The sequence below is a fragment of the Anabrus simplex genome, chromosome 6 (genome assembly GCF_040414725.1).
Source record: "Anabrus simplex isolate iqAnaSimp1 chromosome 6, ASM4041472v1, whole genome shotgun sequence".
NCBI lineage: Eukaryota > Metazoa > Arthropoda > Insecta > Orthoptera > Tettigoniidae > Anabrus > Anabrus simplex.
Window position 1 is genome coordinate 115,411,963 of NC_090270.1, and position 27,089 is coordinate 115,439,051.

Genomic DNA, 27,089 nt, shown 5'->3' on the forward strand with positions numbered 1-27,089 from the left:
TCATCATCAGCCAAATAGTAAAGTAGGGCAAGATATAAAGATCTTAAAACAACTAATACATTGAACACAGGCAAGAAATTAACATTGATTCATATCGTAGCAATTCAGTTAATGTCCAAAACACAATGATCGCAGTCAAGAGAGTAAACAGAACATCATTGTCTTGCGCCGAAAACAAATATAGTTGAAGTTCACAAGCAGGTCAAGTATGCACTTATGTAGAGTCGTTGCTAGGCAGGTCTTGTAGGCATTTGTTTCCCAGGCCGAAGAGTAAAAGGTGACGTAATTGAAGTCTTAGGACAACAGTGTAGGATTTAATTTCGTCAAATTCAAGGTTTGCGAGGGCTAGGGAGTCTTTCATTTTCACGCCCTTCGTGGCCCTTGTCTCCCTTTACTGATATCTTCATTTTTCGAAGTGTCGGACCTCTTCCTCTTTTTTTCCTCGGTTTAGTGTTTTATAGAAGATATTTACCCATTTGTACTTCCTCTAATAGCAATAATCACCACCACCACCACCCTCTAATAAACGTTCCCCAACTTTTTCTCTTTTTATCATCTCCCATTCATCTCTCAATTACTACGGCAAGTTGTTTCGAGTTGAACCTCACATTGCAATTTTCTTTTATTATTTCTTCCTATTTTTAATATATTTTTATTTGGCTTTATTCTTTTTAATGTTTTAAATTATTCTCAAACTTATATATCTACCTTGAATTTGATGAAATTAAATGCCTACAAGACCTGCCTAGCAACGACTCTACATAAGTGCATACTTGACCTGCTTGTGAACTTCAACTATATTTGTTTTCGGCGCAAGACAATGTTCTGTTTACTCTCTTGACTGTGATCATTGTGTTTTGGACATTAACTGAATTGCTACGATATGAATCAATGTTAATTTTTTGCCTGTGTTCAATGTATTAGTTGTTTTAAGATCTTTATATCTTGCCCTACTTTACTATTTGGCTGATGATGACACTTGTAATGTGTCGAAACCGGTCCCAATAAACAAGTTGTGACTTCTTTTTAGTTCAATTTACAATGAAGTATTGAAAGGTGGATCCTTCTAATATTGTACATCTTCTTATTTCTCTATTCAATACGGAATGATCATGAAGTTTTAAACTTTAAATTAGCCCGGATAAGCGCAACCTTGAGCTGGAGCCGCTCCTACGCATCTGAGATCTATTTTGGTTACAAATATGTGCGAGAGAGATGAAAGTAATACCCTTATGAATGCTTATACTCACCAAAAACCACATGGCCACAGCGATTTTGCCTCCCAATGCACTTTCTTTGTTTTGTTTCTGAAGGTAGCCTAGCGCTCGCACAACTAGCTGCGTAGTTTGTTTGTGATTGCACAAGCGCGTGTATAATCACGTTCTGAAGTGTAACCATGGCCTGTAGGGACAATATAAATGATGCAAGTGATGCGAATTTACAAAGCACAGTTTTTCAGCTTGAAAATTATCTTGGCCAGGGGTATACAGTCTATATGGACAATTATTACAAATAGCGTTGGACTCGCGAAACAATTATGGGAACAGAACACTGCCATATGTGGAACAATATGGTCAAATAGGGGTGTACCAAAAGTTCTAAAGGAACACCAGGCAATTCTCAAACGGGGGGAAAAGTGAACCCGACATACAAGTACAGTCACCTCTCTCCGAAATCTCAGCTCCATCTACGTCATAGCTCCAAGTCAACGTCCTGCAATTTTGCCACCAAAAAGGGCACCGGCCAAGGATCCATCATTCAGGTTAGATGGGAAGAGAAAAGAGCATATTCTCTTAAAGTTTCCACCATCAAATATAGTCAACTTCCCCTGAAGAAGGTGCAAAGTGTGCTTCAAAAATAAAATTATTAGTGAAACACGCTAATTTTTTGGAAATTGTAGTGTTCCCATTCACCCAGGAAAGTGTGACATTACCTACCACACCCTACACAGATACTAGAGGACTTCATTAAGGTACGTGGAAAATTTTGTCTCCATATCTTGTTCAGTTTAGAACTTACTGTGAAAAGAATTCGTTGTTGTTTGCTCTGCCACCAACAGCTGGAATAGCTGGCCCAGCCCTTTAAATTGCCACTCAGATGATGGGCATGAATGTGTTAAGTAAGAATGCGATACACCTCAAGATATGGAAGAGCGCATCATTGATTTCTGAGGTTAGATTATATTTTCTTGTGTCTGGTTAAATTTCGGTAAGGCTATTCCTATTACAGAGGCTAGAAAGGCTATTCCTCTCGTATCTAAATTTATAGCGAGAAGGTCATCATTTTTTTACTTGGCGCTTGATATATGTTTTCATGGTACATACAGGGTTACGTTAGGTTAGGTGACTCTGTGTGAATCAGAAAACTGAAGCGTTTGCAACAAAATGCAACCTTCGGCATCGTTTTCTCGCTATGTGTACTTGCAAGCTCTCTTGTCGCCATTCAAAGGCAATGTAGGAGTCGATTAACACCTGTCAAATGCTGTTCCATAAAGAAAATTAGAAATGAAAGTGGAGAACGTGTTTTTGTAACAAATATATAAATAACATGGTCGATAGCCGTTGTTAACTCGTTAGGAATAAAGGCTACGTAAACGATGGCTTATTTTAATACTCTACACTGAAATTAAGTAAGAATGCGATACACCTCAAGAATGTCAGAGCGCATCACTGATTTCAGAGATTAGTTTATATTTTCTCGCATTTAAGCTTCGGATAGGCTATTCCCATGTAAATTTATAGCGAGAATGTTACCATTTCTCTACTGGCGCTTGTAATATGTTTTCATGATACATGTACGGTTAGGTTAGGTGACACTGTTTGAAGAAGAAAACTGGAACATTTGCCACAATATGCGATCGGTCATCTTTAGTACGATAACACTTTCTTGCTATATACACTTGCGTGTTCTCTCCTTGATATCTGAAGGCAATGTCAGAGTCGATTAGCAATGCCCATCAACTGCTGTTCTCTAAAAGAAAATTCAAAACAAAAGACGATAACACGTTTTCGTAAAAAATTAGTAAATAATATGGCCGATGGCAATTGTTAACTCGTTAGAAATTTAACAATTAAGCGATCGATAATTCAGCCTTTATGTTATATAGTGAAATTAAGTAAGAATGGGATACACCTCAAGATATGGCAGAGCACATCACTGATTCAGAGGATAGTTTATATTTTCTCACGTCTAGTTAAATTTTGGAAAGGCTGTTCCCATGTAAATTTGTGGCGAGGAGATTATAACTTCTCTACGTGCGCTTGAAATACGTTTTCATGATACATATACGGTTTGGTTAGGTGGCGCTGCTTGAATAAGAAAACTGGAACATTTACCACAGAGGCCTCTGGAGTGATACTATAAATTTTTTCAGAATGAAATTAAACATACACGTTCACGTAGTATCGGATTTGAAAAATAACAAACGAGCAAGCCTCAGTGTGGATATCAATAGAGCATGAGACTCTTAATCTCAGGGTCGTAGGTTCGATCCCCACAAGGGATACCATACTCTGTTTATACTCTTTGAATTTGTTATCTCTATGAACTGTTGATTCAGAGCTCCTAGGAGTAAGTAACTATCACGGGGTAATTGCTAATAATGTGGTTTTTGTTCTTGTTTTATTTTATAAACACTGCAGAAGGTGAATTTCAATATAGCTTGCATGAGAGAAAATAAAGCATGTTTTCATATAAATATGGAGTCAGATAAAGAATTTCTAACAACTGGTGACCTCCGATATGATTGGAGATGTATATAAATTACTGTGAACATTCCTGTCTAAGGCGAGAGAGGAATATATGTTGTGAGTAATCGTCAATAATTATTCCTACCCAAGAAGAGAAGGAAGCTAAAGAAAGGTAGGACGCCTATTAGGCAATGTGTAACAAGGAAGTTTCAATGTATTAAAGAGTTTCTTGTAACAGAAATTACCTCGCAGAATCGTGACTTGTTGCAATCAAATTTTTACCATTTAGAAAGTTTAATGGAGGAACTTCATGAAATTGACATGAAAATAATGGATCATTTATTAGACAGTCATGCGGAGGATAACGTTATTTTAGCTGAAAGAGAAAGTTCTGAGAAATATAGTGACGAATTTGAGGTTATTAAGGTTCAAGTAAACAATACACTTTTGCTCGCAGGAAAGATTAGTCCACCACCTAGCAAGATGTTCGGAAATGAGGTAGGCAATCATAACAGTAAACGAAGGTCCTTTAAGTTACCCAAAGTTGAACTGAAGACATTTAATGGAGGTCTTAAAGAATGGTAAGGGTTTTGGTCTCAGTTCCGAAAGATACACAAAGATGATACTTTGCACAACAGTGACAAGTTTCAGTATTTATTACAGGCAATAAAACCTGGCACAGAACCAGAGGCAATTGTTCTTAGTTACCCTCAAACAGCAGAAAATTATCCAAAAGTCATTGAAGCGTTAAAAGAACGATTTGATAGGGATGACCTTCTGATGCATGTCTATTTAAGAGAACTGTTGAAACTAGTAATTTCAAATGCTACTCAAAATGATTAACTTCCCCTTTCAACTATATAAATTAAATTAGAATCGCATTTACGGTCACTCAGTACCTTAAACCCGGCTGGCACAGATCCAGGTACATGGTTATTTCCTTTCGTTGAGTCGAGTCTGCTAGAAGAAACATTACGGGCATGGCAGTGGAGTCAATTTTCTAAACAGAGTGTAAATGAAATGGAACCTAGGATGTCTCGACTTGATTGTTTAAGGGAGGTTGTCAAGACTGAAGTCCGAAATGAGCAGCAAATCCTGTTAGCACAGTCAGGTTTCGGTAGTACAGAAGCGAAAGGAAAGACTGAAAGGAAGGGATATTTTTCAAAAGTAGATAGGAAGCACATTAAAGATAAGATGAATTCACCTACAACTGCAACACTTAGCAAAACTTCAGAAGACTTATGTATCTTTTGTGAAAAGGCCCATAACAGCGAGAAGTGTTTCAAAACAACAAACATGACACTGAGGAAAGAAGATCGAAGGTTAGAGAAAAAAAAAGCGTTGTTTTACGTGCTTGTGACCTAATCATTTGTCAAAGAACAGTAAATCCAACATTAGGTGCTTGGTTTGTTGTAAGAAGCATGCAACGGTTATGTGTCCTGATCTTTTGCAGAAAGATAAGGATGAAGCGAAGAAAGAAGAGGAATCCAGTCAGCTTCACACATCAAATGTGGCTTGTCATTTATCTGTTCGTCAAGTAATACTACAAACACTGATGGTTACTGTCCACGGAAATGGCAGAAGAAAAACAGTGAGAGCTTGCTTGGATTGTGGCTCTCAATGATCCTACATCTTGAAGAAAACAGCTGAAGAACTCGGATTGAAACCACATGCTGAAAAATTGGTTTCCCATGTTCTGTTCGGTGGAAGCAAGACCTCAGAAATAAATCATAAGAAGTACACAACCAAGCTCCAAAAACCAGGCGGTAACGTTGATGAGGTCGAAGTCAGGGACCAGCCATGTATTTGCCAGTCAGTCCCACAAGTTTCAACGTGCACGACGTTGTTTCAAGAACTTAGAATGAAGAAAATATCGATCAGTGATATGGGTGATAAATGTCCAGAAATTCAGCTTCTTACTGATATGGATGTCTATGGTAAAATTCTAACTGGAAATATTGTTCGACTTAAGAATGGTCTTACAGCCATTGAAACAAAGCTAGGTTGGACTTTGGGTGGAGAACTAACTGACAACTCTCCTGAAGCAAATATGGCAAATACAACAATCACGATGGCTTACAGAGATGGTTCAATCACGGACTTGTGGAATCTTGAAACAATTGGTACTCAGGATCCAGTAAAAATAAAATCAGCTAAAGAACAAGATCGAGAAGCGAAGCGATATCTACTTAATACTTTAACCCAAAAAGAAGATGGACGTTATGTAGTTGGCCTTCCTTGGAAGGAGGGGCATCCGGAAATCCAGTCCAATAAGGAAATAGCAGAAAAAGACTTCAGTCAACTATGCAGAATTTGCAAAAGACAGGTCTCCTCTCACAATACGACAAAATATTTGAAGACTGGACAGCGGAAGTTTTCATTGAAGAAGTGCCACAGGAAGAGATCGAGATATCATGTCATTACCTTCCACACCGACCTGTAATCAAACCTGAAAGTCTGACTACTCCAGTTCGACCAGTTTTCGATGCTTCATGTAAAACAAACGAAGGACTTTCACTAAACGATTGCTTAATAAAAGGTCCTAATTATGTTCAAATTATCCCTGAAATTATTTTAAGGTTTCGAGAGAAAGAGCTGGGTGTTATTGCAGACATTAGAAAAGCATTCCAAATGATCGAGGTACGAGCTGAAGATCGTGACTATCTCTGATTTTTATGGTGGGAGGATTTCAAAAGTATGAAACTGAAGACTTATAGACATTCAAGAGTTATTTTTGGAGCCACGTGTAGTCAGTTTGTATTGGGTGCTGTATTGGATCATCATCTTTCTACTGTTAATTATAAAGATGAACCGATAGCACGGTAACTGATGAAATCTATGTACGTAGATAACTGTGTAACATAAGTTGCTTCTGTAGAAGAATACTGTATGTTTCGTTTTGAAAGTACAAGGATTCTAGCTTGAAGCCAAGATGGAGCTGAGAAGCTGGGAATCTACAGTAAGAAATTGTGAACTTTCGAAGATCAAGGGCAACAATGAACAAATTAATAACAATGCATATGTCACAAAGGTTTTGGGCATGAAGTGGAACAAGAGATTGGATACATTGCCGTTTCACACCGATTTTAATGTGTATGCGGGTTTTCCCGACTTTTACAAAAAATAGGATATAATGACAATCCGTAATAACGAGTAAATTTTTTACCATTATGAATTTTCGCTATAACGGACTTCTATTGTATATGGATATTCTCTGAATCACTGTCATGTTTTGCTGCTCCATTGGTTTCTGAATGTACAGAAAGTATATGTTGAGGACATTCACTGACTAGAGAAAACTTCTGTACTAAACTAAGTACACAAGAAACTTGTTTATCCAGCCCTAATTAATCTGGATCTCCGGTTTATCCAGATCAAAAATAATAAAAATTTATTTTTACTTGTACAGTATTTCTTTTACGGCGTTGACTCTTCTTGAATGTCTTTTTTGCCAAGGACAGTTAACGACAGGAATAGGAAGTAATTCGGCCAGGGTCTATCAATGGTACCGTCCCAGCGTTTGCTTGGAACTGAGAATGGGAAACAGTGGAAAACCATTCCCAGGACGGCCGAGGTGGGATTCGAACCCCCCACTCTTCTGAATGCAATGCACTATTAATTCACTGAGGGTGAATTTGAAAATGAAACCAGCGCTCCATCAGAAGAAACAATGACTCATAGAGAGGCAACAATGCAGCTGGAAGTGTTGTTTGGTGGTGACAAAGCTGAACATTGATCGCTCGTGTAATATTAGCTGATCTGATCAGTATGTGTTGTCAGTGAATTAATTCGGGGGATTCTTCCGTTGCCTCATCACACGGTTGAGTTTCCTCAAGAATTTGCGTTTGAAATACCGCCATTTCCAAATCTAGCGAGAAACAATGCAGCTGGACAAAGTGAAGGTCTATTTAGAATCCTTGACTGAAACGACACCGGCAGAACTGTTGTTAGTAAAACATCTCCGTCATCGTGCTGCACGCAAAACGCTCTTCAAATGTAAAACAGAAAAAACTTACACATTATTTTAGTGCATAAAACATAGTCATAAAGTTACGAAAAGTGTTCTGATATTTTTTTGTACAATTGAAAAAAGGTATTACTGTACAACTTGTGTTAATAGATTATATACTGTAATATGTACTGTATTTGTTTTCTAGTGTTTTCCATATTATCCAGATTTTCGATAATCTGGATCAGTTCCGGTCCCACTTAATCCGGATAAACGAGGTTCTTATGTAAAATTAACAAATTTCAAGGGATCACAGAAATAGCAATCAATATACTGACCAAGTGGATCGACATGGATCTGCTAGAGCTCATTCAGTGCAATGACAAATATCAAATGCAAAGTTTGAAGCATTCTTGAAAACCATTTCATGCACAAGTCATGAACCTCAGTATACAGAACTTACAAAAGAAAAGGAAAATTTTTCACCCTAAAGTCCTTGTAAGCTTATTTAGCATCCAACTGAAATTTTGTCAAATGCATTTCCAGGTTTTTGGGTCACGATATGATTTGTACCTTTGGTAATCATTTATTTTTGTTTGTTGAAGATATTAATTAAAGAGAAGTTCATTTAAATAATTTAAATAATTTAAATAATTTAATACTTGACCCATCTTTTTTTTTTTTTTTTGTTAAGAATGATCCATTCTTTTTCAGTGCCAACTCAGTTAAAGCTTGTAAGTTACATTATACCATCTTATTCCCTCATTTTCTTCCCTCTTGGCCCCTGAGTACTTCAGAAAATTGAAAAATTTATGTATGTGGCCCTTCTTTTTCAGCCTGGGGAGTGCATTCTGTGATACAGGCCTTCTCCAGTCTTTTCCATGTAATTCTTTCCTGGGCAGTTTGCATTCAGTTTACTCTGACGCATCTCTTAGGAAAATTAAATAGAGAAGGCCAGTTGCAGGGTGAAATGATGAGTCTATGTTTCCATCACCTATGATGAAGATGCTTAAGATATTATTGCTTTCACCAGAATACTCCTGAAGGAAGTTTAAAGATGACCAAACCTTTCATCTTTGTATTACACATACCCTAACCTATCAAAATTCAAGCTCTGATATTGACTCTTGAGATTACTGAAAATAATCTCATTAATATGTCTCTTTGTGTTCAAACTCTTGCAAGACTCTGCTATGGCTGAACGTGACACTGCATTTTCCCCCTATACTAGTCATTTTATGAAATAAGACTGAATAATTGAGATGTTTCACCTGTAGAAATTGCTTTGACCTTGAACTTCTGCTACATTCCAGCTTACATGCTATTTTGTACAGGCTTGTTACTGAGTACTTTATCACTACCACTAACAAAATAGATTCATGAGAATGAGGATATAAATTCCATTCTGTGCATACACCACATTTACTCTGCAATGTTATTACAATGAGATAGCGATATCTGTAATTTATTGTTTGAATAACCTACATAGGTGATATTCAAACTATTGAAAATGGAAAACAAATAATTCTTTATTAATTACTGTATTGTATACTACGGCTTACCTGAAAAGACAAACCACATTTGCAGCACAATTGACTAGCAATGTTGGGTCTCGAGCCTCGCGACTGATCCATGCCCGCCAGGATATGCATGTAATTTGACAATTTTCTGCTACTACAACTCGCCGACACTTACTCAAGCGACCAGTCTCAGCATCGAATAAGAATGACACTAGCGTACCCTAAATGGAAAAACATTGCTTTTTAATAATGATAATGTATATACTAGAGTCAAAAACATACAGTTAATGTACAAGTCAGTTTGAAGTATACAAAACATAACGTGTGAGATCTTCATATTACACATGCCCAATATTTTGAAGCAATCGGGCATTCCCTGGGCAACAACTGAAGGGGTCCACCAAAAAACGTTGGATAATCCAATCTCAACGAAAATGAGTTTTAGGTTGAATAACATTGGATATCCAATGCCTTATAAGATAAAGGAATAAATGAGTTGCTACTGCAGTTGGCATCCGTGGTAACCAGCTTTGAAATATGAGCCCCATGGAAAAATGTTGTACATCCATTCAACATGGCGGAGGAAGAATTATGTTTACCATCTTTCTCAGTCATTATGAGAGAATAAGGGCAGAAAACAGCCTATTAATGTTACCAAGTGGAAGGATAATGTGCGTAAATGGCAAAGGAATAGTGGTAAAGAGTATGAAACAAGGAAAGGTGCGGTAAAACCTGGAAAATGTCCTCAAAGTAAGGTACATAGAATAAAGTTGTATATCACATATATTGTAGGTGGCATTTCATGTGTATTGTGCAAACCAAACTTTTATGTTATAATAGTATAATATATGTGAGTGAGCCAGCAATAACTGAGGCAATGTGGATGCAGATTTGTGCAGACAGACCAACGGTGCTTCAAGTTAGAGCAAGTCATACTGTCCTTCATCACCCTCGGAACTGTTACAGTCTCACTAAGCGGCAATGTGGAAAAAGCCAGGCGCACGAAAAATGTAATGTGGTCTCATTTTCAAGCCTTATCCCGGTGTACCAGGAGCCTTTGCCAATTAAGAAAGAGAAGAAAAAGGACTTATTAAGCATGTGTGAATTCCTTGAACCTCAGTTCGGAGACTTCTATTTCAATTTGCCATGTGAATAATTGAGTAAAGTATTGATGTATGGATATCCAAATTTTTTGCTATTTTGGACACGCTGCAGCCACATACCGTATTTCCCGGCATAATCGTTGCCACCCCGTAATCGTCGCATCTCTTATTATCAATACAAAAATCGGACTTTAAACATTTAATCGCATAATCGTCGCACGTCCAAATTGTGTTCACCAATCTGGTTAAAAGGTAAATGGAACTGCAATGTAAGTTGCACATGAATGCGCAATTTAAATACGTGCGTGGTTTATGGGCAAATTGGCAACACAGTCATATTTGCGAGATGTTGCACAACGTGTAAACAAATAATACCGGTATATGTACGATGCATGGCTTACCGGTAGGCTATTGGCAGTTTGACAACGTGGTCGCGAGACAGTGTACAATTTATTCACCACCTACATATTATGAGTTCTCATTTGAAATACGTAAGGCTGTAAGTTATCGCTTATCGGCAACGTCGCCAGGAAATACTGGTACCAACACACACTTGTCTTCTAGTAGACAAGAGGTCTGATAGAATTCTGCGTTATTACAACCATCTGCCCCCCGGCGCAACAGTCGCGAAGGACCTTGGCCTAGCAAGCGACCGCTGCATCCACAGTTTGATTTTAAAAATGTTAAATTGTATAGGTAATAGTTTTGGATTTCTTAATGGGGCCCCCCCTTTTTATTAGGTCTTTTTGTGTACAGGAATTTTAATTTTAATTTGACTAGCTGATGAAGGGAATGTATATAGATTCCCGAAACATGTACTAGACTTATGTAACTAAATATAAATAATTAATATTTAGTATTGACTAGGCAGACCATCCACCTACATATTTGTTGTGATGAAGTCAATACGGATCAAATACCAGCCACTACGGTCAAGATTATTAATTAAACCAGGAATCAATCAAAATGTTGAACACTGAACAAAAGAGATGAAAAAGAAGAAATGGAAAAGGAAAGAAGGAAGGAAGGAAAATACTTAGGAAAACTTTGGGAACCAAAAGAAAAAAGATATTTGGGTTAAAAGAAATATAGAGAAATATAGAGAAAATTACAGACACAATTAAAAGACGAAGACTATAATTTTATAGTCACCTTCAAAGAATGAATGCTAAGAAGATTTTTTATTATATCTCTAAATCAAAACACACCACTGGTTGGCTGGAAGAGATATGCAGATTTTTCACTTTTGCAAATTTGACGTCAACCTTGGAGAGGGTTATCGGAGGAACGGAAGCAGGCAATCAGCCAACATATGAAGAAGGCCTGGGAAGAAAAGAAAAAGAAAAATACTGTACCATAGTCTTAGGTTCTAAGAGGTCTATAACTATCCAAATTCATTAATTTACACAAATAATAATAAAAATCAAAAGTGAACATTTAAATTCTGCAAAATTCTGGTATGGTACAAAGAAGTGATGAGTTTAGTGATTTTCAGGATTCTGGAAGCGATTACATTCCGTCAGAAAGGGATAGCAATTCAGGAAAGTGTGTGAACCAGAAGAGTAAGAAAAGGAAGATAAGTCTGTGTGCTTGGAAAAGAAATATTGCTAAACTGAAACGTGCGTGTTGTAAAGTCTATATTAAATACAAAGGAAAATTAATGCCAGGAAGAATACCAGCTAATACCTGTAAATGTAAGAAGAACTGTCTAAGTAGTCTTGGTGATAATCAGAAAATTTCATTTCTAAACTCTTTCTATCAATTGTCATATCAAAAGCAGCAAGATTCTTTTCTTAATGGACTGTAGATATCATATTTTCCACTATTCAAGCACATCAGATGAAGCCTGGACAGCAAGTAACACTTGATGCTGAGTTTGCATATAACACTAGGCATCCTATTAAGCATGCCAAACTCAAGGATGCAATGAAACTTATATTGCAGTATGTTTGTAAGAATTACATGTGGTAATATGAATCTCTGAAACTGTGATCAGATTTGTGTTCCAAAAGCGATTCTTCTTCTTGGACAAAGACTCGTTTAACTTCAGAATGATTCAGAGCGTGTTTTAATATTGCATCTTATATATCATTTATATTTACACAAGAATGATAATATGCCAGGCAAGAAACTGTGTTAATATCATTTTCAACAGATTTGATATAATTGTAAGTGTGCATTTCTAAAAAAATATGCCTTACAGAGTGTGTATGTAACACATTTTTTTGATTGACAGTTCCAATGAAGTAGACTACAATAGGTTATATAGTTATTTTTCCATAATTCAGTGAAAAAATGGTGTAATTACATTTTAAAATTTACTTATTACTTGAAAAATCAATGTATTTCTTTTCATTTATTTATTCCTTCAATTTCTCCTTACTTCCATGACCATTCCAAACCAGTATTTTTTTCTAATTTGCACCTCCTTCTTAAACTATTTATTCTTCCATTATAATAAAATGCATAATAGTTTTACCCCAAAAACTGTTTTAAACCCATCCCTTAGGCTGTTTACATTTTTATTTACCATTTTCTGCCGATTGCAATTACTTTTCAAAAACTTCCTCATGCTTTCTTATCAACTATGTACTACTGCTTAATAACCTTATTTTTAACTACAACCAAAACAGCTTCGTAATCACTTATACAAGGGTCGAGTCATAACTCATGGCAACTATTTTTTTTTCTCGCGAACAGGAGATAACACGGAAAATCTAAGATATGCATTTCGAAAGATAGGGCATGTAACTTACCCACAGTGCCTGAAGACAAGTTCTGAGTTCAGGAGATTCTCGTAGCAAAGTGACAGAACACAGATCATTGGTAAACATTGTTTTATTATGGTATAGACAGCAAATACACAAGACTACATACAAAGGACAGGTCTCCATTGGTTACAGACCTCCAAAATAATTACCCAAGGTTTCCACTGTGCGTTGCCAGCGGTGGGGCAGGCGCTGAATACCATTCGCTGCATGTGTATCGCTAACGTGACACCTCTCTCCGAAATGCTTTTACAATGTCCTCTTTGTAAGCAAACCGTTGTCCACGTAATGGCTTCTTGACTTTGGGGATTAAATTATAGTCACATGGGCTCATATCGCGTGAATAAGGTAGGTGTGAAATAACGTCCCATCCCCACTGTTGTAAACGACGCTGAACGATGGCTCCTGTGTGAGCTGTCGCGTTATCATGTAGGATTATGGCGTTATCCAAAAGATCTGGATATTTGGTTCGCACTGCACAGCGCAATTGATACAACAAAAAAGAATTGTAATAAACTGCATTGACAGTGTGCCCCTCACACACTGGATGACACGATAGTTGCTCCTGCGATTGCAGCTATCGAGCTCGGTATTTGGTAAACTGAGGTCAACTGTTACAATCATGTTCCTTTCTTTGTCGTTCCCCACATAACTGATTATCTTATGAAATAATGTGTCAGCATCACTCCTTTCTGGTCTGTACACTCCAAATGCATTAAGTTGTCTACTATCCTTAGAGATGAGCCTACACCTAGAATTTCACTTTCTTCTTCTTCTTCTTTTCCCATTTCCAGTCTTCTGGGTTGGATTGAGAATCGAGGACCTCCACAGTTGTCTATCTCTCCACTGTTCCCTTCCTTCCTCCAATATTTCTTCTATTTTTACTCCTCTATTCTTTGTACTCTCCTTCACAGTATTGACCCACCTCTTTCTGGGCTTTCCCCATTGTCTGCTTCCTATTATTTTCTTTGTAAATACTCACTCTGGAACTCTATCTTCTTTTATTCTCATGATGTGTCCATACCACTTCTGTTTATTGGTTTAGGGAATCCAATTCTCTCTCTGATTTCTACATTTCTGATCTTACCCCTTCATGTCTTCCCAATTATTAATCTAAGGAATTTCATTTTGGCTGTTTGGATTCTGCTTTCATCATGTTTTGTTTTTGTCCATATGCCTTTCACATTACTGTCATCCTTAAATTTTCACAGCTTACAAATTCTTCTTCCACCAGTATGAATATTCACCATCTGTATATTCTTCTGCTTTTATGGCTTCATTGGACCACTTCAGTCAATCATTTCCTGGTCATCTTCTTTGATAAGTTTTCTTTCCAAATTGCTGAGTAGCTCATGTTTCTCTTATCTTATTCTGATCTTTTCTGTTGTTCCACATCTGTAAATATTCTTTTCATTGTATGTCGTTTGTCTATTTTTGGTTTAAATGTTATTTTTATGTTTTTCAGTTTCTTTAATTTTTTTTATTTTATTTACAAATCATCCAGAGTTGTTGTTTCTAGTTCTTCCATATCCTCTCTAATTTCCTTAACCCATCACATTTCTTGCTTCAGATTTCACAGTTTCTCTATCATTTTCCTTGGTAATCTGGTTTCTGGTATCCTCATAATGTGATGAAGAAAAGAGATCTCCTCTTCTGTACAGTATCTGTGGTGGGCTCTAGTTCTGTAATCCACTATTGTCCAACTTTTTGATATTTTTTATTTATGCATGTCCTTACTATTCTTCTCTCTACTTTTAGGATTTTGTTGATTCTGTTTCTCTAAATGACTTTAAAAAGAGTTTTGCTTCTGTCTGTCACAACTTTTTTAGTCTGTAGAAACACGAAATATAACACTTACAACACCACAAAATACCTGTAAAAAAATGAACAATTATAAGCAGAATGGCATGTTTCGTTCTATGAGAAGATCCTGAGATTTTATGAAAACACTTTTAACTATGCATATAAATGTACAATATTGTTTACACTGCACACTTTATGCACTGCTTGTGAACTGGTTATATTATGAAAATGTAAGATACAATATTAAGAATGTAGAAGTCCATTACTGACACTTTAGTAAATTTGAGAAAGTTTTCAGTACTTCTCTTAAATCACTTTTCACTTTAATTATTTCAAACTACAACTACTGGACTAATTCCAAGTCTCTTGCTTTGGTTGTGTCTTGTTAATGCATTTGTCTGCAGGAGTTCGAGGAGAAGGCAGAAGGGTAACAACTCTGTTAAGCAAAGAGAGGGGGAAGTGCTTTGTGGCTGTAGTCTATCTGTCCTGACGTATTGGAATGAATGCATGATTATGACTTTGGAAGAAATCAATATGCTGTAAAGAATTAAAGAGTACCTTGTACGACTTCATTTTAAGTGATAAAATAATAACCTACATAATGGTCCCAAATGGTGGGTTATAGCCTAAATTCATAGCATTTATAGGGAAGTAAAACCCAGACATAGGTACTTTTTGTCAGACTAACTTTCAGCGAGATTCATTAAGAGATGATGAAAATCAGTGTGAAACACTGTTTTATCAGAAACTCCGAGACAGTCGGTTATCCCAAAGTTGCATATGAGACTGGTCCTCGACAGGCTTAAGCTAATATTAGTAAAGATAGGATTCTAAGAATACACTTCACTTCTGTATACAGTGTGGTCCAAAAGAATCCCAACACTTCCTTGGAGACTAATCTTTTTTCTTCTTTGTAATCTTAATATGCAAAATACCTCTGTATTTCCATTTACACATATTTAAATTGTGAAAAACAGTTTCTCCTACTGAGAGAAACAACCACAGTCGGATGAAAATTGACCAAACTTGTACCCTTTTGCACAATTCTACTTAAATTAAATTGAGAGAGGAATTTCCACCTATTCAATACTTTATTTGCCCTGCATTTACGGAGGACTAACACATTATATTTCATTATAACATTACATTAACAGAAAACAACTGTTAAGAAGCCATTTGTAAACAGATTTAGGGACATCTGGCTGTTAATATCATACAATACGAAGGCATATGCAACAACTAGTGACCAAACAGTTGCTAAGTGGGTGGTGCAGCAGCTCAAAACTGAGTGATGAGTGAGGTGAAGTACCACGCTAGTGGTTTTAACCAAGACACCGTATATAAATACACATTTGCAAACGCAACTCGTGAAGGAGTATTACCACTTTGCACATTAATTCATCCTTATCAAAAGCTCAATACTAGGAGTTAGGAAATAAATAATAATAATAATAATAATAATAATAATAATAATAATAATAATAATAATAATAATAATTTTGTAAATCCATGAACTAGGGAAGTGGCTGGGAATGGAGAGGTAGCTGTGGTAAGTAAAAAAAGAGAAAAAACACGTCGAACAAGAAACATAATTCAACAAGGGAGTAACAACATGTATTTTGAACCAGCATGAAATACAGCAACAAAGTGGACAGAATTCCAAAGAAAAGTTCTGAATGGCAAACATGTTAAATAAATTACAGACAAGTTCATTTTAAGTTAAATCCACCACATACAAAGGCAATTAGGAAACAACCTGTCCATTAACAAACATATCAAAGAAGTAATGATTAACTTTACAGAAAATTCCTTTCAAAGGAATAAAATCACAAAGGCTGATGAGCCATTAACAGTTAAAATACTTCTGAGAATCCCATAGAGAAAAATCGGAAGGGAATCAAGACAGTGTGGGATGGGGGGTACCGTCCTGCAAAGAACTGTACCAGTTCACGAGTGAATAAATGCAAAGTGCTCCAACTGTGATTAAAAAATAAGTGGGGACAATAATTCAGAAAGTTCCTTGCCACATGTCACCGCCAAGCTCCACAGTTAATGTCCAAAGGTTAAAAATAACCAGCGCCAAAAGCATAGGCATGGCCGCCAACACCCTCACCTTCTCCGCGCATCTCCTTCACCGTAACAAATCTCCAGTCAGATCAAAAATTGGATGTATGGCTTTTCAGGCGTTTGCTCTATTAACCAGCATTTCGTCTTAGGTCTGACACATCCCACTCTGACGAGTCTAGTGTCAGACCCTACCCACTGATGCTGGGGTGTATGCAGGTGAACTTATCAGAAGCCTCTTATGTGGCACAGTCTGATAACTGCATACAGGAGATAAAACTCCACAATGGAATTAATGCCCGCCTAGCAATTCCAAATGGTAATACTAAATTCCCATGAAGGGAATTAGATATTTTTCCACCAATAGAGCATATCAAAAATCAGATCAAAAATTGGATGTATGGCTTTTCAGGCGTTTGCTCTATTAACCAGCATTTCATCTTAGGTCTGACACTAGACTCGTCAGAGTGGGATGTGTCAGACCCTACCCACTGATGCTGGGGTGTATGCAGGTGAACTTATCAGAAGCCTCTTATGTGGCACAGTCTGATAGCTGCATACGGGAGATAAAACTCCACAATGGAATTAATGCCCGCCTAGCAATTCCAAATGGTAATACTAAATTCCCATGAAGGGAATTAGATATTTTTCCACCAATAGAGCATATCAAAAATCAGATCAAAAATTGGATGTATGGCTTTTCAGGCGTTTGCTGGTTAATGCTGGTTAATAATAATAATAAGAAGAAATTGCGCACAAATGTGCATTACATTTTAGAGTAATCCAATAAGGAAGCTGTTCTTTTGCTGCATACACTAAAATGGTATCGTTCACATTGTTTGTTACATAACACGCACACGCACTGCACAGATGGGTCATGAAAACCCGGTCGTACGCACAGTTTGTGATGGAAACCATGTATGGCCAGTCTATTCAGAGCACTCCTCAGTTCGTTGTTCGGCCCAGTCCAGCTTCGATTAATCATTGCGTCCGTCCCGTAGAATTCCAAGTCAATTTCCGCTCGTTTTCTTAGTCTAATATGTAGTTCCTGTTCTTGTCATGTGGAGGGTAATTGTAGTCTCATTCTTATGTCTTCCATAAGGAAGGTTTCTCTGGCTAGCTCATAAGCAAGTCTTGACTGTGACATTTTGGAAATACCCAAAATTCTTTTCAAGAATCTAGCCTTGACATTCTCAATAACTCTAAGGTCAGATAGAGTTAGATGTTCCCAAATTAGCTCCAAACCGTATGTCAGGGCAGGTAGAACCTTTGCATAGAACAGCGTCATGGCTGTATTTAGAGACAGTTTAGTGGGTTCCTTCAAATCATACATATTTCTTATGGCTGCCAATGACCTTTCTCTTATATGAATTCTGAAAGAAGTAGAAGAGGGCTGGAGCGTAATTCCCAAGTATTTGAATGAATTCACAACTTCCAGGGCTGTTTCACTGCTTGTTATCTTGTCATTTGCTGCTATTCTCCCTCCTTTCCGGAAAACCATTTGCACTGTTTTATTTCTGTTGATTATGAGACTATTCATGTCGGCGTACTTATCGAGTTTATCCATTACAGCTTGTAGGTCATCTCTGTTGTTCGATCCTATTGCTATGTCATCTGCATACTGGTACATCACAACCGATGTTTTGTGGATGATATTTGAGATATCTGCTAAGGCTATGTTAAATAGTATCGGACTAAGGGGGTCCCCTTGAAGTACCCCGTTGCTTTGTATAATGGCTGCTGAGGACGCTTTGCCATCTTGTATCGTGACCCTGTTGTAAGCAAGTATGTTGTTTATGGCTATGGTTAGTGGGTTGTCTGCTCCAATCATATTCGCTAGTTTTCTAAGGAGTATTTCTCTGTTTAAGAGGTCAAAAGCCTTTTTAAAGTCTACAAAGATTACATAAAATTTCCCCTTTGACCACCTCATTGATTCACGTATATTGTCCAAGAGATTCTTGACTGCATGTAATGTCCCTCTTCCTTTCATGAAACCAAATTGGAGTTCGGGGATCATAGTTCCTGTTTCTGCAATTAGTCTGTTCTCTAGGATCTTGACATAGGTCTTATAAATGTTGTTTTCGAGGGCAATGCCTCTATACGAATCAGGGTCATCCCTGTCTCCTTTGCCTTTGAAGAGCATTTTGATATGCGACTGTCTCCAACCTTCGGGTATTTTCCCTGTCGTCAAACACGCGTTGAACAGAGTGGTCCATGTATGAAGCAGAATGTCACAGGTATCTTTCAGATTTTCATTGAAAACTCCATCTGGGCCAACTGCCTTCTTATTTTTCATGGACTGGATAGCAGTTTTGACTTCCTCCTGATCAATAGGTCTTGTTGTACAATGTAGATTTTCTCGAAGTGGGAGGGCTATGTCGAGATTTTGCTGATTAAGGATCTCCGAGAAATGTTTCTCCCATGTAGCTATTGGAAATTCTGGAGAAGGGCACGTAGCTCATTGTTTGAGAGCAATGTAAGGGTCTTTCATAGCATCTTGAGCTTGCAATTTAGCCTTTTCTTCTAGGTAGTGCGCCTTCTTTTGTTTGAATAGTTCCTTATATGTTTTCCTTTTCACTGCATACTCAGCATATGTGGATTCCCCACCTGTTTTCCGTGCCTTGTGTAAAAGGTTCAGAGTATCTTGTCTGGCCGTGTAGCACTCCTTGTCGAACCATGGTTTGGCGATCCTCGGAGTCTTCCTGATTTGTGCTTTCTTTATGAGGTTCAGAACACTATCCAGTGCAGCGTCAATCATTCCTTCATTTATCATCTGTGATACTCTTTTCAAGTCTTCTTTTCCACCCTCTATGACAGGCATACACACTTTCCTTGTAATGCATAGATTAGGACTCTTCTTGGTTACTGGATTTTGATTTCCTAGCTCAACTTTAATGGCGACAGGTATATGCTTCCTAAGAACTGCTGTCGGATGTGAGGCCATGACCTCTCGATCAAGAATTGTTAGGCAACGTCTTTGACAAAAAAAAGATCAACAGTACTTTTACCATTTGGAGCCATATAGGTTGCTTCTTCTGCTTTATTTATCAGTTTATAGCCTTCATCTTGTAAGTAATCAAGAATAATGTTAGTTTTATGATCAGGTTTGTCTAAACGACAGTTAATGTCGCCACCCAGAATCACATTTCTGTTATCTTTTACCACTGTTATTGCCTTAACTATATGTTCCATTGCATCGTCTGCTGTTCTAGCTGGGCTAATGTAGATACCGATTATGGTTATTTTGTCCGTCTCAATTATTAGCATATTTTCGTCTTTATGAACTTCCCTTGGTGAGCCGATGCCTTCTCCATACAGTATACTAACTCCTCCTTCGGGCCTTCCTCGCTCCTTTGGTGTGGCAAGAGCGTGTCTGCTGTAAAGCTGTGGAAAACTTATGTCTTCCAGTAGAAAAGTCTCAGTAAGTATGGCTATATCAAACTGTTGCCAGAAATTGTCAGGAAGGGAAGAACAAAGAGATTTTAAACCTTCCACATTCCAAAGAACAATATCCAAATTTAGTGCCTTAGTCTTGTCGTGTGATCTTATTTTACACGTGCAACTGTACACCGGTTCTTCCTCTTGAGAAACGAAAAGGCCGCACTAAGATTCCCAGAGGCCAGAAGTTTTTGTCCTGTAATGAATCAAGGTATCTCAAATCCACTCCTATTTTGAATGCCTTGTTTGATCCTTTTGTTTGTAATGACTCGCATTCGATATCTCCAAGGATACCATTTGTTCGGAGGAAGTTTATTATAGATTCCGACTCTGTTTCTTTGTGGAGCCTCCCCATATACATCCACGCTTTCTTGGTAGCTGCCTGTAGCTGCTCAATATCTGGTTTTGTTCCGATTATTGTGTCCCCTTTCGCATGCCCATTTCTATTCCGCAATGTTGTTGGTCTTCTTCTTTGATGGGTAATCCAAGGTCCAGTATAGCCCTGATTGGCATCATCGTTTGTTTTTTCTGCCACATTAGTATTTTCTGTCATATTTTCGGTGCAGTTGTCAAGGGAAATCTTGTTACATTCTTCCTGAGTATCTCGTGTATGATTATGAGAGTGGTCTTCGATTATCATGTTATCACCTGGTACCTGTAAACGTGGTTAATGCTGGTTAATAGAGCAAACGCCTGAAAAGCCATACATCCAATTTTTGATCTGATTTTTGATATGCTCTATTGGTGGAAAAATATCTAATTCCCTTCATGGGAATTTAGTATTACCATTTGGAATTGCTAGGCGGGCATTAATTCCATTGTGGAGTTTTATCTCCCGTATGCAGTTATCAGACTGTGCCACATAAGAGGCTTCTGATAAGTTCACCTGCATACACCCCAGCATCAGTGGGTAGGGTCTGACACATCCCACTCTGACGAGTCTAGTGTTAGACCTAAGACGAAATGCTGGTTAATAGAGCAAACGCCTGAAAAGCCATACATCCAATTTTTGATATGCTCTATTGGTGGAAAAATATCTAATTCCCTTCATGGGAATTTAGTATTACCATTTGGAATTGCTAGGCGGGCATTAATTCCATTGTGGAGTTTTATCTCCCGTATGCAGCTGTCAGACTGTGCCACATAAGAGGCTTCTGATAAGTTCACCTGCATACACCCCAGCATCAGTGGGTAGGGTCTGACACATCCCACTCTGACGAGTCTAGTGTCAGACCTAAGACGAAATGCTGGTTAATAGAGCAAACGCCTGAAAAGCCATACATCCAATTTTTGATCTGATTTTTGATATGCTCTATTGGTGGAAAAATATCTAATTCCCTTCACGGGAATTTAGTATTACCATTTACAAATCTCCAGGCCTGAAAGATGTAGTTACCGTCTAAGAGCCCACCCCTTCAGGGAAGTAATAAAAGAAAGAAAAAAAGTACAAAGGTGAAAAGTTGAAGGGTTGAGGGAGTCGAAGTTTTGACACAGATCTTAAAATCACAAATGCTTTACTGACCTAGTGACACAAAGACCTTGTCCAGATAGTATGGACGAAACAAGAGCGTACAAGGTTGCAGCAAGCCCTTCACTCCACACTGTGGTCGAAACTGGACTGAGAAGCGAGTGGTGTGGTTTGATTACTATAGTGAGACTGTAGAAAACAATGGAAGGTTTTTTTTCTTCCAGAATTTGTTTGCGTCACACCGACACAGATAGGTCCTATGGTAACGATGGGATAGGAAAGGCCCAGGAGTGGGAAGGAAGCGGCCATGGCCTTAATTAAGGCACAGCCCCAGTATTTGCCTGGTGTGAAAATGGGAAACTACGTAAAACCATCTTCAGGGCCGCCAAAAGTGAGGCTCGAACCCACTATCTCCCGCATGCAAGCTCACAGATGCGCACCTCAAACCGCATGGCCAACTCGCCAGGCAATGGAAGGTTTAGAAGAATAAAGTTCCTTAGAGAATGTGAGTTAGTGGTGATGTCGAGATGACATAGAGAACAGCTGAGTAGCAAGGTGGAGCAAGCAATTGACAGCTGACAGGCGATTTTAAAATTTTGATTCACAATTAAGTATTTATTTTCCACCTAGTCGATACAATGATTGCTTAAGGCAATTTTTAATGGTCAAAAGTGGTACATGTTTCGTATATTATCAACATCTTCAGCCACATAACACTGTTTAGATGAAAAATGTATAAAATTGACAAAGTAATGCTTTAGAGGAAGTGTCAATCTTATGTTAATTTTAAGGACACTTCCTCTAAAGCATTACTTTGTCAATTTTATACATTTTTCATCTAAACAGTGTTATGTGGCTGAAGATGTTGATAATATACGAAACATGTACCACTTTTGACCATTAAAAATTGCCTTAAGCAATCATTGTATCGACTAGGTGGAAAATAAATACTTAATTGTGAATCTATTGTAGTGCGATACGGACCATGAAGCTGATTTTATGTAATTTAAAATTTTGTGCGGCTATATCTAGCTGGGTGCAGCCCTTGTAAGGCAGACCCTCCGATGAGGGTGGGCGGCATCTGCCATGTGTAGTAACTGCATGTTATTGTGGTGGAGGATAGTGTTATGTGTGGTGTGTGAGTTGCAGGAATGTTGGGGACAGCACAAACACCCAGTCCCCGAGCCAATGGAATTAACCAATGAAGGTTAAAATCCCCAACCCGGCCGGGAATTGAACCTGGGACCCTCTGAGCCAGTACGCTGACCATTCAGCCGAGTCGGACGCTGGCTAATTTTGCTAATTTTTGAAGCTGGAATGAGACTATGTTTTCTTGCAAATATCCCTTGTATAAAAAATCAACTGTCAGCAGCAAAACTGCAAGGGAAATACTGTATTTACCTCTGTCATTTTTAATTTTGAAATGATTATTTCAAGAAAAAAAATGTGTATAATTTTTAATTTTCCTGCCATGATTATATTATAAAAGTAAGTTTTATACAGTCACTGTGTTTTCAATTTTTAAAACATGTCGTCATGACAACAACACCCAGTCATCAATTCATAGGCAGCGACTGAGAAGAGCAAGTGGCAACAATGCTGTGATGTGACCACTCAGCAAGCTACATGCACAGTGTTGGTCTTTGCATGCATTGCTAGTATGTTTGCATTAACCATGTGGGAATTGCACACTTTGTCTGTAACTAATACCAGTTTCTGCTAATTATTTTTTATGCATGTAAGAAAAACAAAGAGTTACAACATACAGTTTAAAATTATCAGTGATCACATTTCCAAAAAATAACAGCAATCATGCTGCTGCATGTAAATTATGTGTAGAGCCATCAGATGTACACTACTGGTGTAAACAAAAAGAACATTTGCAGTGTACTAAGAAGACAGCCTTATCATTTCAAGGACCAAGAGCAGGGCAGTATCCAGATATTGAAAATGAACTGTAAAAATAAATCATGCAGAATAAAACTGTAGTACATAGCACTTGCCACAAACATGAATCTGAAAGGAGATTTAATAATAAATGGAATGTTAAATGTGACGAGAATTTATGATACCCTCATTTGTTGGACATGTGTGTTGGTGACTTTTATCTGCCATTCTCGGCCATTGTTTGAATTGCCGTTAGTTTGTGTGCCTGAACTATGCATATCTGAAATGCATATTTTGCCATTGTTACGTTGGTTGTTTCAAAATTCTGATTCGCCCAATAAACTAGTTGAAGTGCGCGCGCACCGAGTCTACTGCTTTGAACTGAGTGATGCGCTTCTCGCTGACTGGAAGCCAGTCTGTTGCCGTCTGACCACCATGACTGACGCATTGGGAAAAGCTGTCCTGTACAAGATGTGGTTGAAAGTTGTTGGTGTGGAGTCTGATAATCCAGGCTAATAGCCTCGTTAATTAAAGCATTTGCCTTACTTGTAGCGCAATAATGTTTTAGTGTGTTTCATATTTACAGTTCTTTAGTAGTAGTGTGACCGAACTATCTGAAGGAGGGTTCTTCATTGCAAAATGGGCCAGAACATAAGCTATTGGATTACCGTATATTAAATTGGACACCCAAGGGTGTAAGTACAAGTATCTTCTTAATTCTTAATTGTTTCGAAATTGTTCTGCTGCCAGATTATTTGGAGGAGAAGAATGTGTGTATCAAGCTATCTGTGACATCTATTATATATATATATTTAAAAAAGGTTTTTGGCAACGCTGTTAATATTATTTAGTGTCTACTCCGCAACTGTAATTGAAATTAGGCTTACAGTTTATGGACATGTCGACCACCGTTTATTCATTAAATTAAGCTGGAATTTCTTCTTCATCGGACATTTTAATGATATAAATTGTATCTTCTAAATATTAAAATGTAACTTAACGTGATTTTGGTAAAGTTCTATATCCAAATTATCATGGAGTAATTCTGGAACATGGTATATGCGCGGGTGAAAGGCCAATTATTCCATTCCTTTATTTAACTGTGATTATCGTTATGATACCGTTTTCTGTTTCCTAAAGTTATTATTATTATCATTAATTTGGCTGGTGGATTTCTTTCTACTTTTCTTGGTTCATATTTGTGGTATCCTTTGGACTTTGTCAATGTTTTAAAAGACGTTATGTGCTAGTATTGTTTTCGTAATGGATCACTGTTTAATTACTTATGGGATGGTTTATTTCCGGTCTTATTCGGCCATTATCGTTTTCCAGAGCCTCCTAAAATTAAAATTTAATAACCAGCGTTTAAATCCTCTATTTATATTTGGTTGAAGGAAATGTTAAATTCAAAAAATTATAATTACATTATTGTAATATTGTGGTCGTAGGACGCTGAAATTTGTTTCAACCATTCCTTAAAGATACTTATGGTTTCCCTCCTCAGATTATTCGCGTCCGTGTTTTCTTTCCTTCTTTCTTTCATTATTGCGTGTCATATTTTTATCTTATCTCCGGTACGCTAATTTTGTGGGGGCCTTGCCTATTGTCTTTAAGTGGGATGTTGGCTTCGTTTTTGGGAAGCTGCATGCTTCGTGTGTACCGTTGTTCGTTTTCTGTGGAATTTTAAGTGTTTCCCTTTGTAGTTTGTAATTTATTTGAGACATATTTTTATTCGGGTTCGTGCAATTTTCTCTTGTGTTCTTTTAATTATTTACATGTGGAATATTTGGTCGGCTATCGTTGCCTTAAATACTGAGTGTGTTTCCGTGTTTCTGGGATGATTGAAATCCTTGAGTACAGGTTCTGGAAACAAATTTCAGTTTAATGAGATTAACTGTAATATACCTACTTACAAGGAAAAGCTGGCCAGTTGTGTAATTAATATTTAACGCACGGATCCATTTTAACATTTGTAATCGAGTGATTCTGAAGCGAGCTGCAGACTCCGCTTACTTCTTGGTACTGTAAAAGTTACTTTACTGTGTAATCTGAGTGTGTTTTCACGATTTTAATTATCTGAAGAAAAGAAAAAGACGTTTGTCTCCTTTTTCAATGAATTAATAAGAAATTTTTCCTTATTGGGGTATAAGTTCTTCGACTTACTTATTTTATTACAGCATAAGAATTATTTTTCATTGTTATCTGAGTGTACACTCAAAATTTTATCATTTTAATAATAGATTTGGTTTAATGCACAATTCAAAGAGATTATTTAACATTCAATTATTTGTTCTTGATTTTGTTTATTTTTCAACATATTACAGAAAGTTATAAATATTTAAGTATCATTCATAAATTTTATCTTTTTCCCTAAATTTTAAGTAAAGGTTGATTTAATGAAAATTTCGCTTTCATTTAGTAGTTAGTGATATTGACCTGGCAACACCTCAAGTAGCTAGTTTGATCCAGCCCTTTTCCTTTATGTTCTGTGCCCTCCACGCTGATTTTGTCAATGCTTCTGCTGCTGCTGCTTGATGGTAAGTATTTTGCTTCTTGTGCTCATATGGTGATATTTACGGGTTTTTATTATCATACCTGTTTTTATCTTTGTCGGGTTGCATTAAAGCAGTACCCATACTGGAGATTATTTTGGACCAGTGTGTATTAACCCTCCAGTTGTCACAGGGGTTACTAATGTAATCCAGGCTTATTTGTTTTATATCTGCAAACATAATACAGTACACTTGCTTTTCAGTACCTTTCCTAATAGATCTCCCCACTGCAATCACCATGAAATATTACATCACTGATCACTAGCGTGCCAATGGCATACCATAGAGTTAACTCGGATTACAAATGTAGTCCACGCAACTATTTACGGAACTACTTGTGAAGTGGCAGTCGTATGAGTCACTATGCTGAGAGAGGTTGTTTTGTGGCTTATGCGTTCTGTGATCGTCTCTAATTCTCTAGCGAGTATGAGAGAAGGACAGATATATCAGTGGTTATAAGAAGACCAAGATGATGAAATGGGGACTGTAGTGAGGTTTTGTTACGAACACAGCTGCCATAAATGCAATGAACGTATATTCCAAAAACAATAATTGCGAAAAGATAACAAAGAGATCATTCCTACAAGATCTCTCCTCGGCTCTTATGAAACCAGGACTGGAAAGGAGAATGATGAGCAAAGCAGTGCCAAGGGTAATAAGAGTACATGGAAAGCTGCTATTCAGGAAGGGACTGCAATGCCAGTGGAACCACCTAGAGAACATATAGGACGATGTTTTCCTCGAAGTTGACAGAGGAACTAGAGCATCTGGCAGCACTCCAGTAAGTGCAAGAATTGGGTGTGTCCAGAGCACATGAAGAAGGTATGTGTGAAATGTTTGAGTGCTGA

At 37.5% G+C, this 27,089-nt stretch overlaps 1 protein-coding gene across 1 annotated transcript in view; it reads right to left on the minus strand.

The window, feature by feature from the left end:
* The window catches only part of LOC136875888 (WD repeat-containing protein 13), a 94,343-nt gene that overhangs the window by 21,046 nt on the left and 46,208 nt on the right, over nucleotides 1-27,089 (minus strand). Inside the window, exon 8 of the mRNA XM_068228331.1 lies at nucleotides 9,201-9,379. Coding sequence (XP_068084432.1) covers nucleotides 9,201-9,379 — 179 coding nt within the window. The remainder of the gene's footprint in view (nucleotides 1-9,200; nucleotides 9,380-27,089) is intronic.